Below are 18,311 nucleotides of genomic sequence, written 5' to 3' on the forward strand. Positions count from 1 at the left end.
ATCATTTTTTATTTCACTTTATTCTTAATATACTAATATCAACTATATAGTATCATTGACCAATGCATACAGAAAAGCTAATGATATCAATAAAATAACGAAGTAAAATATTAACTTTGATGCTATCAAGGGCCTCAAGCAGGTTTATAGATCTACACTATCCAAAACTGGGCCACTAGTGATGTGTGGTTATTGTGCACTTGAAATAAATGTGGCCAGTCCTAATTGAGATGTGCTGAAGGTGGAAAATACATTTATAAGATTTAGTTTATTGGGGGGGGGGAAGGAGAAATGTCTCAATGTTTTTCATACAGATTTAAGTTCATCTGTTTCATTTTACTTTTAAATGGCTATGGCTCACATTTCATTTCTGTTGGATAGCACTCTTACAGCTGACCCTGTTTTGCAGACTAGAGTTTATTAAGCTTACTAGACCAACTTTATATAGTTTTTCTAGAAAAGATGTAGCAAAGGATGGAAATTTTTAGAGTATGAATCCTGGGAAAGAATCCTTTCTCTTGCTGATGCTCAAGGGGCTTCCTCCTCCCCTCCCCAGATTCCTACCTTAGTGCCACATAATCAGGCTGGCTTATTTTTGTTGAAGTATCTATGATCTGACAATTTTATCTAAGGGAACAAATGTCAAAAAGATATAAGAAAATTCCAGTTGCTTGCATACTTGATTTTCAGCAAGAAGCCAATTCTATACACTTCAAAATTTTCATGGAATGTGCCCCGCCAAGTTTTACACACCTTTTACTACATAATGGCAGGAATTTAAATTCTTTTTAATCTTAGAAAGATGGACTTGTTAAGATTTGGTGATTTTTTAAAACAAAATTAAAGATGTATGTTTTCTGAAGTCAAAAGTTTGCTGTTGGGTTTCTTCAGGTGAAGCAGAAGGCAGCTGGCTTAGTTGAAATGATGGCTTTCCTCCGGAAGAGAGTTGAGGATGATGAACATGTGCAGCGCGAGATTGAAAAAGTGTTCCATGAACTCCTCCTGTAATGCGAACCTCTCATTCAGGTTTACCTATTCAGTCTTGAGCTGTCTCAGGTGGCAGTGCTCATGGGGAAAATGCCTACTGGCTGTTCAAATCTGTGCAAACCCATCCATCTGAATCCCTTTCAATCCTAGCACTGGGTTGAAAATTTCTATACTAAAGAGCACATTTTGTAAATTTACTCTAATTACTTATACATGAGAATGCATTTTAGCACATAAAACATATATGAGTATAACTTCTCATTTGTCTGGTTATACATGATATAGTTACTCAAGTCACGTAAATCATTTATGCACATGGGTAATAATGTCAGATTCTTTCTACTATCATTCCAACCCCACACCCCCTCCCCTCCCCCTCCACTCCTGAATACCACTATTCTCCCCCACCATCCCCTTGTTGTGAATTAGTATCAGCCTTTGGTTCTGGGATTGGCTTATTTTACTTGGCAGAATATTCTCCAGTTGCATCCATTTATTGGCAAATGCCATTATTTCATTCTTCTTTAAGGCTAAGGAATATTCCATTGTGTATATATACCAATTTCTTTTATCTGTTGAAAGGTACCTAGGTTGATTCCATAGTTTAGCTGCTACAAACACTGATGTGGCTGTGTCGCTGTAGTAGGCTGCTGATTTTAAGTCTTTTGGGTATAAACCTAGGAGTGAGGTAACTGGGTCAAATGGTGGTTCCATTCCAAGTTTTCTGAGATATGGCCATACTGCTTCCATAGTAGCTGCACCCATTTGCAGTCCCACCAGCAATATTTGAGTGTACCTCGCCAACATTTATTGTTGCTTGTATTCTTGATGATTGCCATTCTTACTGGATGAGATGTAATCTCAGTGTAGTTTTGCTTTTCTCTAATTGCTAGGATGTTATAATATTTTTTCCATATATTTGTTGATTGTGTTTCTTCTTCTGTGAAGCGTCTGTTCAGTTCCTTAGCCCATTTATTGATAGGGTTATTTGGGGGTTTTTGGGGTTTTTTTGGTGTTAAATTTTTAAAGTTCTTTATGTATCCTGGAGATTAATGCTCTGAGTTGAATGTGATAAATTTTTCCCATTCTGTAGGCTCTCTCTTCACATTGTTTCCTTTGCTGTGAAGAAGCTTTTTAAAGTTTGAGTCCATCCCATTTATTGATTTTTGATCTTATTTCTTTTACTCTTTGAGTCTTTGAGCCAAGGTATTCAGTTCCTAGGCCGATATGGTAGAGATCTGTGCCTACTCTTCCTTCCAACAGGCGCAGGGTCTCTGCTCTATTGCCTAAGTGAAAAGAGCACATTTTGTCACATAAGACTTGTTTCAGTGTGTGGGGGATTAAGACATAAAACTATGTGGAACATTAAGCACATGTCCAAGCAGTGACCACACAGACACCTCCCAGCTCCATGTTTTTCAGGGACAGTGTTGTTTTTTATTGAGTGATTTGCATACTCTTAAGTCCCTGCTTCAAAAGGTCACACTGAGGGCTGGGGTTGTGGCTCAGAGGTAGAGAGCTCGCCTAGCATGCGTGAGACACTGGGTTACGGGGTTGGATCCTCAGCACCACATAAAGTAAAACAATGTGTCCATCTGTAACTTAAGGGAAAAAAAAGGCCATATTGATGACTTCATGGATAAATTTCATCTCTGATATTCCCAAATTTATCATCATTCACCATTTTTAGATCTAGACTTCTAGACTACCGGGAGAAATATGAATTTTGCACAATTAGATTTGATAAGTAGAACATGGATTAAATATTGTTAGTACAGTATCAGAAATCAATAGTCAACTTTAATGGACTCTAAACACTTGGCAGCATCTCTATATTTTCATTTTTATTATTCATTGCACTAGGAATGAACCCCAAGGGTCTTTATCACTAAGTTCCATCCCTAGTCCTTTTTATTTTTTATTCTGAGACAGGATCTTGCTAAGTTGCTGAGGTTGGCCTCGAACTTGCAATCTTCCTGCTTCAGGCTCCCCCATCACTGGGATTACAGATATGCACCACTATGCCTGGCTTTAACTTTATTTTTATTACAATCAAAATCCTACCATCTTTTCTTAATCCTAGAGTAGAAATTTGTGGATATATTTCTTCCATAGTATTCTCTGAACAATTCAATTATATTGCAAATCAGTAGGATGAAGTATCACTGGGGTGTCCAGGAAAGCTAATCACTTGGGAAAATATTCTTCACACTAATCTCCAGGATGTTCTTTTAGCTGATCTGAATTTTATATTAAATTTGATATGTAAATGTACTATACCTACTTATTTAAAGCCTATTTCCATTTAGATTACAGGACGAGAAAGTGAAATTCCAGTTGAATTTGACCATCCAAATTCTTCTTAAGCAAGGACAAGTAGAACTAGAGAATTTCCAACTAATCCTGGAGTATTCTGATGCAATTCTCATGAATAAGACCATAATTGAAGACTTGAATTCTGTAATTCGGGTAGTTATACTTTACATTATTCCCTCATTTCCAGGACAAATAAATTTTTTATCTTTATTTTTATGTGGTGTTGAGGATCAAAATGAGCATGCTACCGCTTGAGCCACATCCCCAGCCCCATGACAAATAATTTTAATCCTGATAATCCGTGATAAATCATAACAGTTGCTGCACATTAGAATAACCTGTGCATAGATCCTATCTCCAGGTATGAGTATTTTTTAAAACTTCCACAGATAATACGTTAAGACATGGAGTTAAATGTTCATTCTAACATGGCATAGTTTTATTCACTGTTAATGTAATTTTCATTAGTCTGTAATTTAAGTAGCGTTTAATAATGTCTCTGATTACATTTCTAATTTTGGATAATTGAGTTTTTGGTTTTTCCTATTCAAGCTAAAGTTTTGCCAATTCTGTTAATTATTTTTCCCCAAGAACCAACTTTCTGTTCTAATCTTCTTGATGGCCTTGGATTAGTTTGTTCTTTTTCTAATGCCATAAGTTATAAAGTTAGATTGCTGATGCAAGGTCTGTCTTCACCAATTGGTAAAGGTCAAATAATATAAAACAGTAAAGTGAAGATAGTGTCTATAACTGCATCCTACAAAAAAGATGACTGATGGAAAGCACACGGGAGAAGTAGCTCTAAAGTATCGTCTCAGGCCTGGCGCTCCAAACATCTGAGGCCAGAAGGTTATTTGTTGCAGAAGACGGCTCTGCACTCTGCAGGATAATTAGCAGCATGCACAGCCTTTACCTACTGGGTACCTATAGTAACCCCTCCAGTTGTGTCAACCAGAAATGTCTCTAGGCATAGCATAAGCACATTGTCCCCTGATGAAGGGATGTTTCGCCCAGTTGAGAAACAGTGTTCTGAAAAAATGTTTTAACTTTACATTTTGGAGCTATTGATGATAAATATCAGAGGTATGACCATGGGAGGTAGCCAGCTGAAGTGCAAGGGAGAAAAGGTCACGGAAAGTAAGGAAATGAGAGGCCCAGACTACAATCAGAAGATGAAAGTAATAGAAAAGAGAGATGGTATGACCTTTGAACAGCTAGACTGGAAAAGAGAAAAACGTAAAATCTTAAATTAATACAAGAATGTTAATTGTCTTAGAAACACCATTGTTTTATTATTAGCAGTCTTGGAGAATAATTTCTTTAAAAATTTCCTGAATTTGCCAGGTGTGGTGGCGAACATACATAATCCCAAGAACTTGGGAGGCTTGAGGCAGGAAGATGACAAATCCAAAGCCAGTTTCAGCAACTCAGTGAGGCCCTTATCAATTTAGCAAGTTTGAGATAGGGCTCAGCGGTTAAGCATCCCTGGGTTCAATCCCTGGTACCAAAATTTTTTTTTTCCTGAATTTCATATAGGTAATTCAAAGGAAAGGGGGGGGTGGGGTGGGACTGCTATTCCAAGACATCAGATGAGAGGGCATGTCTAAAATCAACTTTATTAAATGTTTCTGTCCCTTCTATTTAGTCACTGTAAGTGATCAGATTTTGACTAAGTTTTTTTTATAAAGATGGAATTAGGGCTGGGGTAGTGGCTCAGTGGTAGAGCACTTGCCCTAGGTTCAATCTTCAGCACCACATTAAGAGAATTATCTCTGTGATTCAAGTATTTTCTGAGAATAACATTCAACTTCAAATCTTCCATAATTTTGCATGCAGAATCATGTTATATGAATATTAAATAATTTTTTTTTAAGACTCAAGGTCAAAAGAAAGTTGCTAGCATGATGGAAAGTAAAGAGGTACACAAAGGAATATATCAAATTGAGTGGGAACATAAGAAAATGGAGATGGAAATGGAAGACCTAAATCAGAAGGCCTGGGATATTCAGATGCTGTTTTTTTCAAGACAGCGTCAAAAGGCAAGTTCTCCCTGCCCTCTACACAGTTTTAATTTTATCCATTCATACATTTGTTCATTTAACTGGCATTTAATAAGAAGCCTCCATGATGTCAAGTATATTCTGAGCTAGAAGTCTTTCCTAGGTGAATATGTGAATGAGTTATTTTTCTTCCAGTAGTTGCCTACACATCTTCATGACCCATTCAGTAGCACAGTTCTCTTATAGTTCACTAAAGATTTCCTATTTGTTAAATCCAGGGCTTTTTTTTCCCAGTCTCTATCAGCCTTCAATTCTTTGTAGCATTTGACCACCTTAATTACTCATTCCTTTGCCTTGTATGACCCCCATTTTCTCCTCCTTTTCCTCTAATGTCATTCTTTAAGAGTGTGCCTTAGTCTGGGGCATAGTAAAACATTCCTGAATTTGAAGAGCTGGGGCAAGAGGACCCCAACCCCAAGTTGGAGGCCAGCATGACAAACTCAGCAAGATCCTATCTCAAAAATAAAAAGGACTTGGAGATGTAACTCAGTGGCATAGCACCCCTGGGTTCCTGGGTTCAATCCCCAGTTACACAAAGAGAGAGAAAGGAGAAGAAAAAAAAATCAGCCTTAGCACTATTTTCCCCCATGTCCTCTCCTTTGAGGATCCACCTCTATGTTTCTAACAGTGATCACATTTAAAGTTGAATCTAAGCTCTCTGGATCTAACCCTCCATCCGTGACTTCCCTCAAATTCTGTTTTATTCCCTACTGATAGCTCCTCGGTATACCACTATCAGTTCTGGGTATTAATCTCATTTCCTACTATTAGTACTCTCAAATCAAATGGAGTACCAATTTTTTTTTAGGCTTCTACCTCTGTGTCTTTGCTCATACCAATTCTTCTATCTGGAAAGACATTCTTTTTTTTAATTTTAACATCCCAAACCTACCACTTTTCCCATGTTTTGTTTAAACATCACCTCCTTGTAAAGCCTCTCTTAATTTCGTAAGTGTGGAAAAATGCTGTAAATTTGCATAAATCTCTATCTTCTCGTTTTTTTGAAGAGTAGGTCATGCTACATGTCCTTTTTTTAATTTCCCTCAGTATCTTTAACTGGAACACTGTTAATGTGGGTAACTTGTTTGATGAGCTGAAAGAAAATTGACTCAATCAACTCAATATCAAAACAATAATTTTCAGAATAAGGTCTGAAATAGTGGTACACTCCTATAATCCCGGTAACCGGGGAGGCTGAGGCAAGAAGATCTAGCCTCAGAAACGTAGCAAAGACACTGTCCCAAAATAAAATAAAAGGACCTGGGAGTGTGGCTCATTGGTAGAGGGCCTCTGGGTTCACTCTTTATGTATTTATCCATTCAAAGAAAGAAAAAATATCCTTATTTGAAAGAAAAAATATCCTTATTTGTGGGTTTTTTTTTTCCCCTCTTGAAGTACCTAAATGAATCGAACTACGAGACTCTGATTGCTATTCAGATTGGAATAATGGAGCAAACCATTCAAGTTATAGATAAGGTAAGTCTCAATGATATTGATCACTGTAAACCCAAGAGTTGTGTGGATTCTTTGAGCAAAGGAATCAGTGTTTCAATTATGAACTCCGACAAAACCTAACAAAACCTTGCTTATTTCCCAGTTTTCAAAGTAATTACAGGTCTCTGAATAATAGTGTCTTTGCAGCCATAAACAGTGGCGACCATAACCAGTGGCACAGACTAAAGCAGATGGACAATTAAATAAATACCTTAATTTATTTATCTTTATGTGGTGCTGAGGATTGAACCCAGGGCCTCAAGCATGCCACCACTGAGCCACAACCCCAGCCCTGAAGCACATTTTTAAAGATTAAAATTAACCTCTGGGGACATATTGTAAGTGTTGGTAATTTTCCTTAGCATTGTAAATAAAAGCTTTGTCTTAACTGAAAAACAAATGCTTAATTTTGATTATGTAGTACATGTAATATGAAAACAAAGTAATCTCAAAAATTATCTCATTTTTAAGAACATACAAAAGGTTTTTTAAATATCTTTAAACAAATAATTTGAGTGACTACTAGGGATGGACAGTACACCGGGCACTGGGGATATGGTGTAAGATGTTATCTTAGTGATAATAACTTTTTTAATATATAAATTACATTTTTTTTCAAAATTACTTTGTGGGGCTTCATGGGAATAAAACTTTCAGACCCACAAAAAGAATGTCGAAAACTGCAAAAAACTACTCAAAAAATTGGAAAAATTCAGTAATCAAAAAGATGTAGCAAATTACACTCTAAGCTGCAATCTACGAGAAGAGTTGGTAGCTGTGTCAGAGAGAAAAGACATCTGCAATGCAATGGGTAAGCTTTTTCCCTTTAATCAACAATAGATTTTCTTTAAAGTCTATACTCCTGAAAACTTTATAAGAATAGTTATAAAGCTACCAGTGTTTCTTCCATACACTGACTTGAGTGCTGTTCCTATACCCTAAAGCATTAATAATAATCCAACTTATTCCTTCCTTCTTCACTTTTGGGATAGGGACGCAACTGACTTGTGAAAAGATTGTCAAAGAACGATATAAAAACATGGTGCAACAACAGAAGCTGACAAATATTTCAAAACAACAGGCTGAACAGATTTCAATACTACAAGCAGAAGTTGAAAGATTAAGGATGAAAACATTTCCTGCTCTTGTTCAAATGTAAAAGGCTAGCAAGAAAAACAAAGCCAAACTAATTATTGCAAAAATCAATTCATTTGAGTAAAATGATTTCTTTTTCTTTCATATTGGGAAACTTAAATTAGTCACCTCTTAGCTGCAGGTTTTCAATAGCAAATTGTTTAATTTTAGCCTTAATTAGCATATAAATTTTTGTCTTGCATGAATAAATGTGTAAAATACTGGAAATTGTTTTTATTCAAGAACAAGATTTTTAAACCATAAAGTATTTGAAACTTATTTTTCCCCCATTCTATTAATAAAGATAAAACTGTTGACTTTTTCCAAGCCTTAACTCATTTGTAAATTATGACATATATTTTGAGAATTTTCAAACAGAGCTCTAATTTGTGCTCTATCCAATAAGCATTTAGTAAACAAGGAAAAAATGCTTTCTCATTTCCATTAAATAATTTATCATTTTACTCATGTAGATGATAATTACATGATGAAAACACTAACTGGCAGAAAACTTCTTCATCCTTCCACAGCCAGTAAACTGCTGCATTACAAGGTGATACCATTGGGATCACCGACCACATTCTCCAAGTGATATCACTGCTTCATTGTTCTGCAATTTATAAACTAAAGGTTAAGTTTAATCCACACTACCACTTCCAGTATTCACTGGTGCTGGTGAAGCCAGAGAGCTATTATAAAACCTTCCATTTAGGCTGGGTGTATTGGTTATCACCTGTAATCCTAGCAACTTGAGAGGCTGAGGCAACTTAGCAAGACCCCGTCTCAAAATAAAAAAAAAAATTAAAAGGTCTGAGGATGTAGTTCAGTGGTAGAATGTCCCTGGGTTCAATACCCAGCACTGAAATAACAAGGAAAAAAAATCCATTTAGAAAACAACTAAGGTTCAATTGATCACCCACATAGTGATTAGTGCTGGATAGTGATGGTGAAGTAAATGATTGAACCATCATTTTGGTGACTCTTTAAATTTGGCACAAAGCAAGGGTTTAGCCCTCTTTTTTAATTTATAAAAATGTGGTATTCAGTGGTTTTCAATAAATGGAGGTAAAATTCACCAAAACGATAAAAAGACTACCCAAGAGCATCTTCAGACCTCAAACTATATTCCATAAGCCCCATTCATCCACCATAATCTACCTCCTATTTCTCAAGGACCCATTGTGCTGTTGGGGTCCTCAGCTAGGGCTAGGTGCTAATGCCTTAAATTCCATTATCATTTCCTCAGCTCTCCCAGAACCAGAGTCCCTCTCATGCTATAATTCCCACCAGCATCCACATAATGGTGACTCCAGAGAATGGAAGCTACAGCCTCCAAGAGCTAATCAACACTACTACCACCAGGAACATAATTCCTCTGCCACATTTAGGCCGAATGAGAAGCAGTGATAGAAGCGGCTAGTAGCCACTAGAATAGTACAGCTCCCCAACTAGAAATCCCAGGAGAGGCTCATGTGAGGCTGGAGCCAGTCCTCTAGGATTCACAAATGCCAATGGCAATGTCAGTGTCAGAGGCAGGAATTTGTGTGTAGTGGTGATGGGGGATGGTATTGAAATGGATGCAAGAGTAGGGCCCTAGTTCCCCTGCTGTGCCAAACATTAAGATTTGTAGATCAAGAGGGAGGGACCTAGGTTAAAAGTGAGGAACATCTGGGGGAGGGCTACTGTTTACCAACTAGCAGCCAAATACTTTTTTTCAAGTAAATAAAGCTGTTAGCCCCTAAAGGCAAAAATTCAAAAAACCTTTCAGAATAACTGGCAATTAGAACCAAGAAACTACTAATTCACAAAGATCTCTATCTCTATCCTTCAGTAAGCACACACCACCCTTCAAGGATGTCAGCTCTGCAGCTTCCAAGTTTATATATAATAGCTCCAGCCACAAACAAGTGAGGTTTCTTTCCCTGAGCTCAATTTTAAATTCTGTGACTGGGCCAGCTTGGGTCATATCTCCACATAGAGCCAGGATGAAAAGGTACAGTTGTGAAACTTGGCAGCACAAATCCATCCCTGTGAAGATGGGTTTCTGACTAAGGCACTACGAACTGAATGGACACTCTCAGTTCATTTCACAGATGAAACTAGAAGGTAGATGAATATGAAGGACCTCATATGCCAGGATACCTTGATACAGAAAATGATACATAGTTTCCTAAGAAACAGTCATTTCATTAAAGGAGGAATATGAGAAATCTCAAGAGACAAAACAATATAATTTTGGACATATGTTTAATAACCCTATTAGAGCAGCAGATGAAAAGATGTGGAAAATGAATGGAAACAAAGATTCCTAAACTTAGAAGAGGGACTTTTTAACTACCAATATGTAGAGTGAATTAGATAATTTTCCTATGTTCACTTATGACCACACAGCCAATTTAACTCCACATCATGTTCAACCACAAGAATGGCATCTAATTAAAATGTTATACTCCATGTATGTATAATGTCAAAATAGTACACTCTACTGTCATGTATATCTAAAAAGAACAAATTAAAAAACAAAAACAATCCAACACTACCACCAGGAGCATGATACCCCTGACACATTTAGCCACCATCACCACCACTCCCTGCCTGCCTGCCACCGGCCCCGCCCCCAATCAGACCCTCCTCCCACCACTCCACCCTACAAAGCAGTAGTGATTGATGGAGGCAGGCTGGTTAGCAGTACAATAATACAACTCCTCTGGGGTTCCCATCTAGAATGAATTATTTTTAAACATTGAAAATAAAACTTTTTGCTACTAAAAGCAAAATGATTTACTAAAACTAGTTGCCAAAACTATCCAAATTCCTTTTTAAATATGATTTTTTTTGAATGTCAAGTTTTCTTTACCAAATCTACCCTAAACATTGAATTTTCGAACTTAAAATTTATACATTTGGGCTGGGGTTGTGGCTCAGCAGTAGAGTGCTCGCCTCGCACGTGCGGGATCCTGGGTTGGATCCTCAGCACCACATAAAAATAAATAAGTGAAATACAGTTATTGTGTCCAACTACAACTAAAAAATAAATAATAAAAAAAAATTTATACATTTCACAAGGCTGGGTTTGTGGCTCAGTGGGAGAGTGGATGCCTTGCACGTGTGAGGCACTGGGCTCGATCCTCAGCACCACATAAAAATAAGTAAAGGTATTGTGACCATCTACAACTAAAAAAAAAAAAAAAAACAATTATAGATTGTCCTAAACTGGTAGTCATCAAGATACCTTCCTCTAAGCCCTAATGTGCATATCTCCCCTTTAAAATGTGCAAGTATCATTTTCAAAGATATTTCTCAAGAAAAAATTATGAATTAAACACCTGCAAATTCTTCTTCACTTCTATTAAAATGCAGCAGTGTATCATCCAACCCATAGAGGTCTATCAATTGAGTAAGGGTTATTTTCTTCTCTTCCGACATGAGTGACTGCAGCTCATAAAGCAACAGCTGGCTACAGTTTCTCCACTTTGATATTAATATCTCTAACTGAGACAGGTTATTCTGAAACAGAAAACAAATCAATGAATGTTAAGTCAATAATCAGATGATCATGCTATTTTAACTTACTTAATCAAAGCTGTTAAATGTAATGTACATCTAAGTTAAAGGCAATCATCATCCTGGGGATGAATAAAACATTTACCTAGCAAATGGTAGAATGGTTGTAAGCATAATGGTTATAGTGTCACTCCCTTGAATTCTACTGCTATTCAGGATCTGGGCCAACCTTACCCTCTGGGAAAAACCGGATCATTAAACTATATAGAGAAACGATAATACATTTAAAAATAGTCCACTTTTTATAGTAGTTATACTTTTATACTATGTCCTTAAGATGCTGTACCTTCCACCCAATTTTGCTGCGAGCCCAAAAGTTCAAAAAACGACAATGTATAAAGTTTTTTCATTTTGATATTTCATAAATAAGTCATGTTTAGAAAACTCCTAAAACTTCAAAAAGAGTAAATGATATGTTATTCCATCATTTATTCCACATTGTTGAGGAAACATGAATTATTACATTTTCAGAAATTATCTAAGTAATAGAGGCTTCTTCCTTCTAAGAACCAGGGTTCTATACAATTCAACCTGAGTTAAAACCCAAAATCTAATATATATTTTTTGTTGTTTTCAGACAAACTGCCTAAGACATTTTAATTCCTTGGAAGAAACACAGTATCATTACTAAAAATATGTTTTATTATACTGTGACCACTTTTGATTTTATTCATTGTCAGTAGTTACTTCTGTTCCCATTATACTTTCATCTAACATTTGATACATCTAATATTGCTGTGGGTTGTAAACTAGAGAAAATCTCCTACTGCGTTATCAAATGAAAACTGGGACATTTTCTTTAAAAGTTTCATTGGTATTTACAGGTCTCTCACTCAACCCTAAACTGATGACATTTTTCTGTTATTTATTATGCTAAAATAAATTTGCTTCCTATTTTTGAAATTACTTTTACACAATATAAGCAAAAACTTATGATTATGCAATGGTTCTTAAATTCTCACCTTTGATCTATACATTTTGACTAGTTTTAGCCTCCGAAGCAGCTCTTCTTTGTCACGAACCTGCTTCACCAATAGTGCTTTTTCTTCATTTAATCCTGGTTTAGGTTTCTCAATCACAGAATCAACGGACTCAGATTTACATGCAGTGACATTCTTGACTGTATTTTTCAATTGTGCATTTTCTTCAGATTCACTGCCTTTGTGTTTAGAACTTTGAGATTCCAAGCTGTTTTCTACTGTTGAAGATGCCGGTTTCTCTGAAAAATTCTGATCATTTTCTTTCTTCTCTACTTTAAGACGTTTTATCACACTGCAAGAATTAGATGAAATTCTTGTCTTCTTTACTTTGTCTGTAACTGTTGCACTTGTAGGCTGAAAAGGGAACAAGACATTAAAAATAAAAACATTCATCAAGAGAAACACTTCCAAAGAAAATAAGGCAACTAGAAGTAACAATCTTACATTTCTATAGTAGGTACCACTAGCTGGTTTTTCTGTCTCCATGCATCAAAGCAAGCATGACAAAATGTCTAATTTTCAGACACTCCATTAGTTTCATTTTCTTTTACCTTACTTAGCAAGATCAACACCTTTCTAAAACAGTGTTGAGACATTTATCCCAGTATTAGCTGGAGTTGCAGCTCAGTGGTAGAGTGCGTGCCCAGCATGTGCAAAGCCCTGCGTTCAAACTCCAATACTACAAAAAAAATTTTAAAAACCTAGCATGGGCCTGACACTATTCCTGACGTTTTGGAATTACTGAGGAAAAGACCTACTGCACCAAAGACTTTCATAAAGGTAATATTGTACAGATTCAAACTTCCCTGATTTGGATCCTAATAACCTGACCTTAAACTAAGTGAAATGGATTCAGAATGAAAATCTGTTAACCATCATTTAATTCATGTTAATTACCACTCTTCAGTAGACTTAAAACAATTACTGCCACAACATCAGAACCAATCCATTGAAAGAACCAAGACCGTCATACTTCTTTTTGTGAACTATCCGCATCAGGAGATGGTGGATCCACAGAGTCTTGTGGAGTCCTAGCTTTATCTGGTGAACTTTGCATTGTGGAAATGAGATCTTTGCTCTCTTCTAAAAGAGAAAAATTATAAAATGAGAATCAGATTAATCATATCGTTACAGTTCTCATCTTTTACCACAGCCTTTTTTCATAGTGTACAAAACACCCATAAATAAACTAGCAACTTCTAACTACATAGAGTTGTAATTCAATCTTGCTCCTTTTGCAGTTTCCCACACAGAAACTGTTTGGGGCTTTTTTTTTTATTTTTTGGCATATATTTCAGAGACCTTGTTTTCCTCTCTCAAAATATCAACATTACGGAGAAGAAAACGGGAGAGTTAACAACTATCCAGTCAGGAATTCCTTAATTTCATTAAGATCGCTTCATAATTGAATGAGATACAGCCAAAATCATGACATGAAAAACACCGGCGGGCCCATCAAGCATCCTGAACCCCGCCAGCTGCGTGATGAGAACCAGTTAACCCTCTAGGCCAGGGGCCTAAGAAATACAGGCCCAACAAACGGAGGTCTGTCCGCGCCGTTTCCTCCAACAAAGGAATCAACTTTAGCAGGGTAAAACAGAGGGGGGGGGTCCTCCCCGCCTTCCCCCGGCTGCAGAAAGCCCACTACTCCTCCAGACACGAGCCCCCGTCGAAGGAAAGGCGGTACCCCACGACTCCACAGCACACTCCCGAAGCCCAGCTCCCAGGCGCCCCCCAGCCGCGGAGCCCGCCACCTCATCAGCCATCCCCCCTCCCCCGCATGCGCGCGCAGCTGCGCCGGCAACCAACCCTGCCCCGGGGCGTGGCCGCGCGAGAAACGGAAGGACCAAATATTCGCGTGCGAGGGCGCGAACCTCCACCAGGGGGCGAGATGCGGCCATACGGGCGGCGCCAAGATGTGTGACAGGCAGGGTTGACGGGCGCGCGCGGCTATGCCCCGCCCAGCGCTCCAGGGCGGTGAACTCCGTGCGGGCACGAGCTTCGCGTGGCATCTGGGGCGGGGCTGGGCGTCTGGCCTACCCTGAGCAGGGCGCGCTCCCTTTCGCGGCTCCGCTGGCCTTTTTTCCCCGTCAACCGCCTTCCCTACCTGCATCCTTGTTTGTGTCCCCAGCACCGTCCTCCCGGTTGATTTCGGGCTTGTCTGCGCGCTCACCACAGCACTTGCTTTCCTCAGACATGGCGGGACCCGAACTGTACAGCTCACAAACGCTCCAAAGGGCAGAGACCGCCAAAGAGCAGCGATGGGTTCCAACCTGTGGAGAATCAAACGTACCAGAAACCCACCGAGTCCCCACACGTTCTGCTGAGATAGTTCCTAGCTTTATTTTGCTGCCCAAAACTCAGCAGTCGCCTCACTACGTTTTCCACTGCGTCCACCTCAAAACTCAGACCCCTTAGAACGTAGCTTCCTACCAGTTAGCCAAATGCGAGCTAAAATGAAGACAACGGAACTTGCCGTGGCGCAGTACCGGAAGGAGAATGAGCGCTGAGGACGATTGGGTGGGTCCAGAAGGAGGACGCTAGGGGTGCGCAGGGCCCTTGCTGAGCCCTGGTTGGCTGCGCTCTTGGCTGGAAAACGCAGCTTCCGGTGTTGGACGTGCTGTTGCCACGCAACTGCCAAGAGAGCGAACTTGGGTGGAGCGCTGGGCTGAGGGAAAGGCCGCTATGTGGCTTCTGAGTCCTGGGGAAGTTGGGAATTTGAAGGAGCCAGTGTTTTCAGTCTTAGCGAGTGGCCATTTTGAGTCTTTATATTCTACTAAGGTCTGATAATAATGGCTTAGAAGCAGCCAGAAGGAAGTAACTGGAGTCCTGAGCGGTCAGGTGTAAATACAGGACCCGAAGAAAACATAATGCACTGATTTGGAGCGTAAATGTCGGCATTGGACTGGGTAGGTCCAAGCCGAGGCTCCTCATTTTGTCTCCTTTGTTAACCGTTATTTCCCCCTGGGCAAAGGGAATTCACGAGAGGCCACTAACAGTCAAGTTTATTCACCGGTCCCTGATTTAAAGAAATGGATCACGCAAACTTTCACTCTTTCTCTTCTCTTTCCCCCGCTAAAAAAAAAAAAAAAAAAAAAAAAAACAAAAAAAAAAAAAAAAAAAACACGGTCGGGGGAGGGGGCAAAGGGCGCTAAAAAAGAAAAAAGAAAAAAAAAGGTGCTGTGATTGATTCTAAATCTCGGATTTGGCTAACTAGTGTGAAGCCACGATCCCCACAGATCTCAATATGTACATTTTTTTCCTTTACTTATCCCCTGGCATGCGTTCATCTCATTGAATAAAGCAGAATGATTTGTCCTGATAATAGAAGCACAATGCAGACTCCGCATATTCTTTACACCTAGGGGCATAAGGTGAGTTGTTTTTATGAGTCCTTAAAATCAGCTGCTCCCAAATCCTTTTATAGTTACAACCTAGAGCTGTGTTTTTGCTGGCTACATAAAGAAAAACAACATCTTGCCTTGCAAATGTTCTGACTTGTTTTTTATATGAATTGGTATATTAAAACAAGATTGTTTGGCCCGAGTTTCAAAGCTTCAGAATGAGTACTCAGAAAAATCTGAATTCAGAAATGTGCATTTGTTGACGCCCATCTCTGACTTGTACATGTTGTTAGGAAAAAAAAAAATGAACTCCCCTTTACTGAATTTGTATTACTCTCGTTACATACAAAATTGGAAATCCACTTTCCACTCTCAACTTAGTGTAAAATAAATGGATTTTAGCCCCTGTAGTTTTCATGTACCTTTAGATAAAGCCTAACCAACGTCTCTGTGACTTTAGTGACCGGAAATCTATTTGACTGTGAAGAGTTTGGTATATCTGATACAGGATGTTGTATGTTTCAAATGGAACTTTTCAAGTAGGAAAGAACACTGCCCAATTGAGCGAGAAAGCAAAGACTCCATACCCTGCCATGGAGAACAATTTAAGCACTAGAATTAAAAGATTATTAATTGTGATTAATAGCAACCTAAGTCAGACTTTCTGCATGTTTTTAAATTTCTTCAATACCCTAGGCTACTGTTGGCCCTTTTGTTATTCACCAGGGAGTGGTAAAATGCTTCTTCCATTCTTGTCTATGATTACTGTTGGTGCGATGACATAGACCTAAAAATCTTTATGAGTTTATTTTATTATTCTTTTTTAATGACAAGAAAACAATAGTGAATAGTCTTCTCTTTCTCTCCTTCCCCTCAAGCATACACCCACACACACAAATGTACTTTTTGTCCACAATTTAATTTTTCATTTCAGTAGAATTCTTTTTTTTTAATTTCTCAGGTTTAGCATTAGTTTTTAAATCTTAATAATCTCAGGATGATATAAATCTATTCCACAGACTTCTTATATTGACAAAAAAAAAAGGTGTCTTGTATTCATAACTAGGATCTGTAGGAATTTTTTAAGACTATCAATTTTTAAGACTATTTTATTTTTTAAAATCCATTTGAGTGAGGAATTTGTGCAAAATTCATATGATTAAGTTGATTTATAATGTCTGTGAGGACGAATTAAAGAAAGTGAACTCAGAAGAAAATCTGCTAAATTTCCTTAACTGACTTTTTTTAAAAAAAATTTTTAGTTGTAGATGGATACAATACCTATATTTATTTATTTTTATGTGGTGCTAAGGATAGAACCCAGTGCCTCACACTTAACTAGGCAAGTGCTGTACCACAGAGCCACAACCCAGTCCCCCTTAACTGACTTTTAATATTTGTTAGGACATTTTTTTTCTTGAAAATCATCTTCAAAAATTCTTCTGTAGTTTTCTCTTCCTGTGAATTCCAAATGTACATACAGACCTATGCATGGAACAGAGGTGTTTTAGTGGTCTGTCATTTCATAGATGTCTCTTTGAGAATAATTAGCAAATAATTTCTTCCTCTGTTAACCTAAAAATCTCTTCTGGGATTCCAAAAGTGTAATTGCCTCACTTGAAGACACTATTGAAGACTTAGTTACCAAATGGTGATCTTTGTGAGCTAACTGATTAATTTTTTTGCCAAGTTAAGCGAGAAAGGAGTCTTGCTTAACTTGGGATTGAAGCAATCCCAAAATGAAGAAGCTCTAGATTTAGTTCTTAGGCAAGCCTCAGAGATTGCCTTACTGAATAGAGTGGTTACTTAGAACACGGACATGGGGGGAGGCTCAATATTGTTAGTGTGATAAAAATCTTTCCATTATCAGGCATCCAGAACATTTATCTAATAACTAATATTCAGGATAACATAAAGAACAAAAACCTAAAGAGCTCGCCTCACTTAAGTTCCTATTCTTTTTATTCTACCAGATCTGGCTTTTTGTCAAGTCCATTAGAGACTAGAGAAGCAAAAGTGTCTATGATTCACTGCTGTTACTGGGTGTGTTCACTTGGAGAAGAATAGAGTCATTCAGGTTAGATTAATAATGATGAGAGAGGAGGTAGGCTGTGTGGGTGCCTAGGTGGGGGGATAGTGGCATAGGCACATAGAAAAAAGCTAATGAGTATAAAAGTATTGCTCAGGGCCACATCCTTCTCAGATCCTTTATTAACTCAGAAATGTCATCCTTGCATTCATTTGAAGAAAGAAAGGCATTAGATGTCAGCAAATCCTTCAGCAACAGAACTTGTCTTGTAATCATCTTTAACCACCTTGAAGTTTGATAACAACCCCCATGATAATTTCACAGCATTGAAATCTGTTTGAAGTGCTGGTAAACACACCATCTCAGTATTCTACTCTCCTCTCTCATTACTGTTTCAGTCCTG

The 18,311-nt window shown here is 38.1% G+C and overlaps 2 protein-coding genes across 8 annotated transcripts in view; one reads left to right on the forward strand and one right to left on the reverse strand.

Annotated features, from left to right (window-relative positions):
- Cfap43 (cilia and flagella associated protein 43) overlaps positions 1-8,855 on the forward strand; it is an 88,200-nt gene extending 79,345 nt beyond the window's left edge. For 3 of the 6 annotated variants that reach the window (XM_040272725.2, XM_078053287.1, XM_040272726.2), the window contains 4 exons: positions 5,178-5,342; positions 6,759-6,839; positions 7,515-7,668; positions 7,850-8,855. In XM_040272725.2, coding sequence (XP_040128659.2) covers positions 5,178-5,342; positions 6,759-6,839; positions 7,515-7,668; positions 7,850-8,016 — 567 coding nt within the window. In that variant the 3' untranslated portion in view covers positions 8,017-8,855. Of the gene's footprint in view, positions 1-891; positions 1,005-3,296; positions 3,457-5,177; positions 5,343-6,758; positions 6,840-7,514; positions 7,669-7,849 lie in introns of all 6 variants that reach the window. The other 3 variants (XM_040272728.2, XM_040272729.2, XM_040272732.2) reach the window with 2 other exon arrangements.
- Sfr1 (SWI5 dependent homologous recombination repair protein 1) lies at positions 2-15,113 on the reverse strand. 2 transcript variants are annotated; one of them, XM_005333587.5, is made up of 6 exons: positions 14,969-15,113; positions 14,643-14,808; positions 13,509-13,618; positions 12,518-12,889; positions 11,318-11,498; positions 2-2,273 (listed from the first exon to the last, which is right to left on the reverse strand). In XM_005333587.5, exons 2-6 carry the CDS (start codon positions 14,731-14,733, stop codon positions 2,122-2,124), a joined length of 906 nt encoding a protein of 301 aa, XP_005333644.1. In that variant the 5' UTR covers positions 14,734-14,808; positions 14,969-15,113; the 3' UTR covers positions 2-2,121. The 2 variants fall into 2 exon arrangements, with proteins under 2 accessions (XP_005333644.1, XP_021587497.1); XM_021731822.2 differs by lacking the exon at positions 2-2,273 and having other exon boundaries at positions 11,310-11,498; positions 14,643-15,040.
- Positions 15,114-18,311: the final 3,198 nt, after the last annotated feature.

The sequence above is a fragment of the Ictidomys tridecemlineatus genome, chromosome 1 (assembly GCF_052094955.1).
Source record: "Ictidomys tridecemlineatus isolate mIctTri1 chromosome 1, mIctTri1.hap1, whole genome shotgun sequence".
Classification (NCBI taxonomy): Eukaryota; Metazoa; Chordata; class Mammalia; order Rodentia; family Sciuridae; genus Ictidomys; species Ictidomys tridecemlineatus.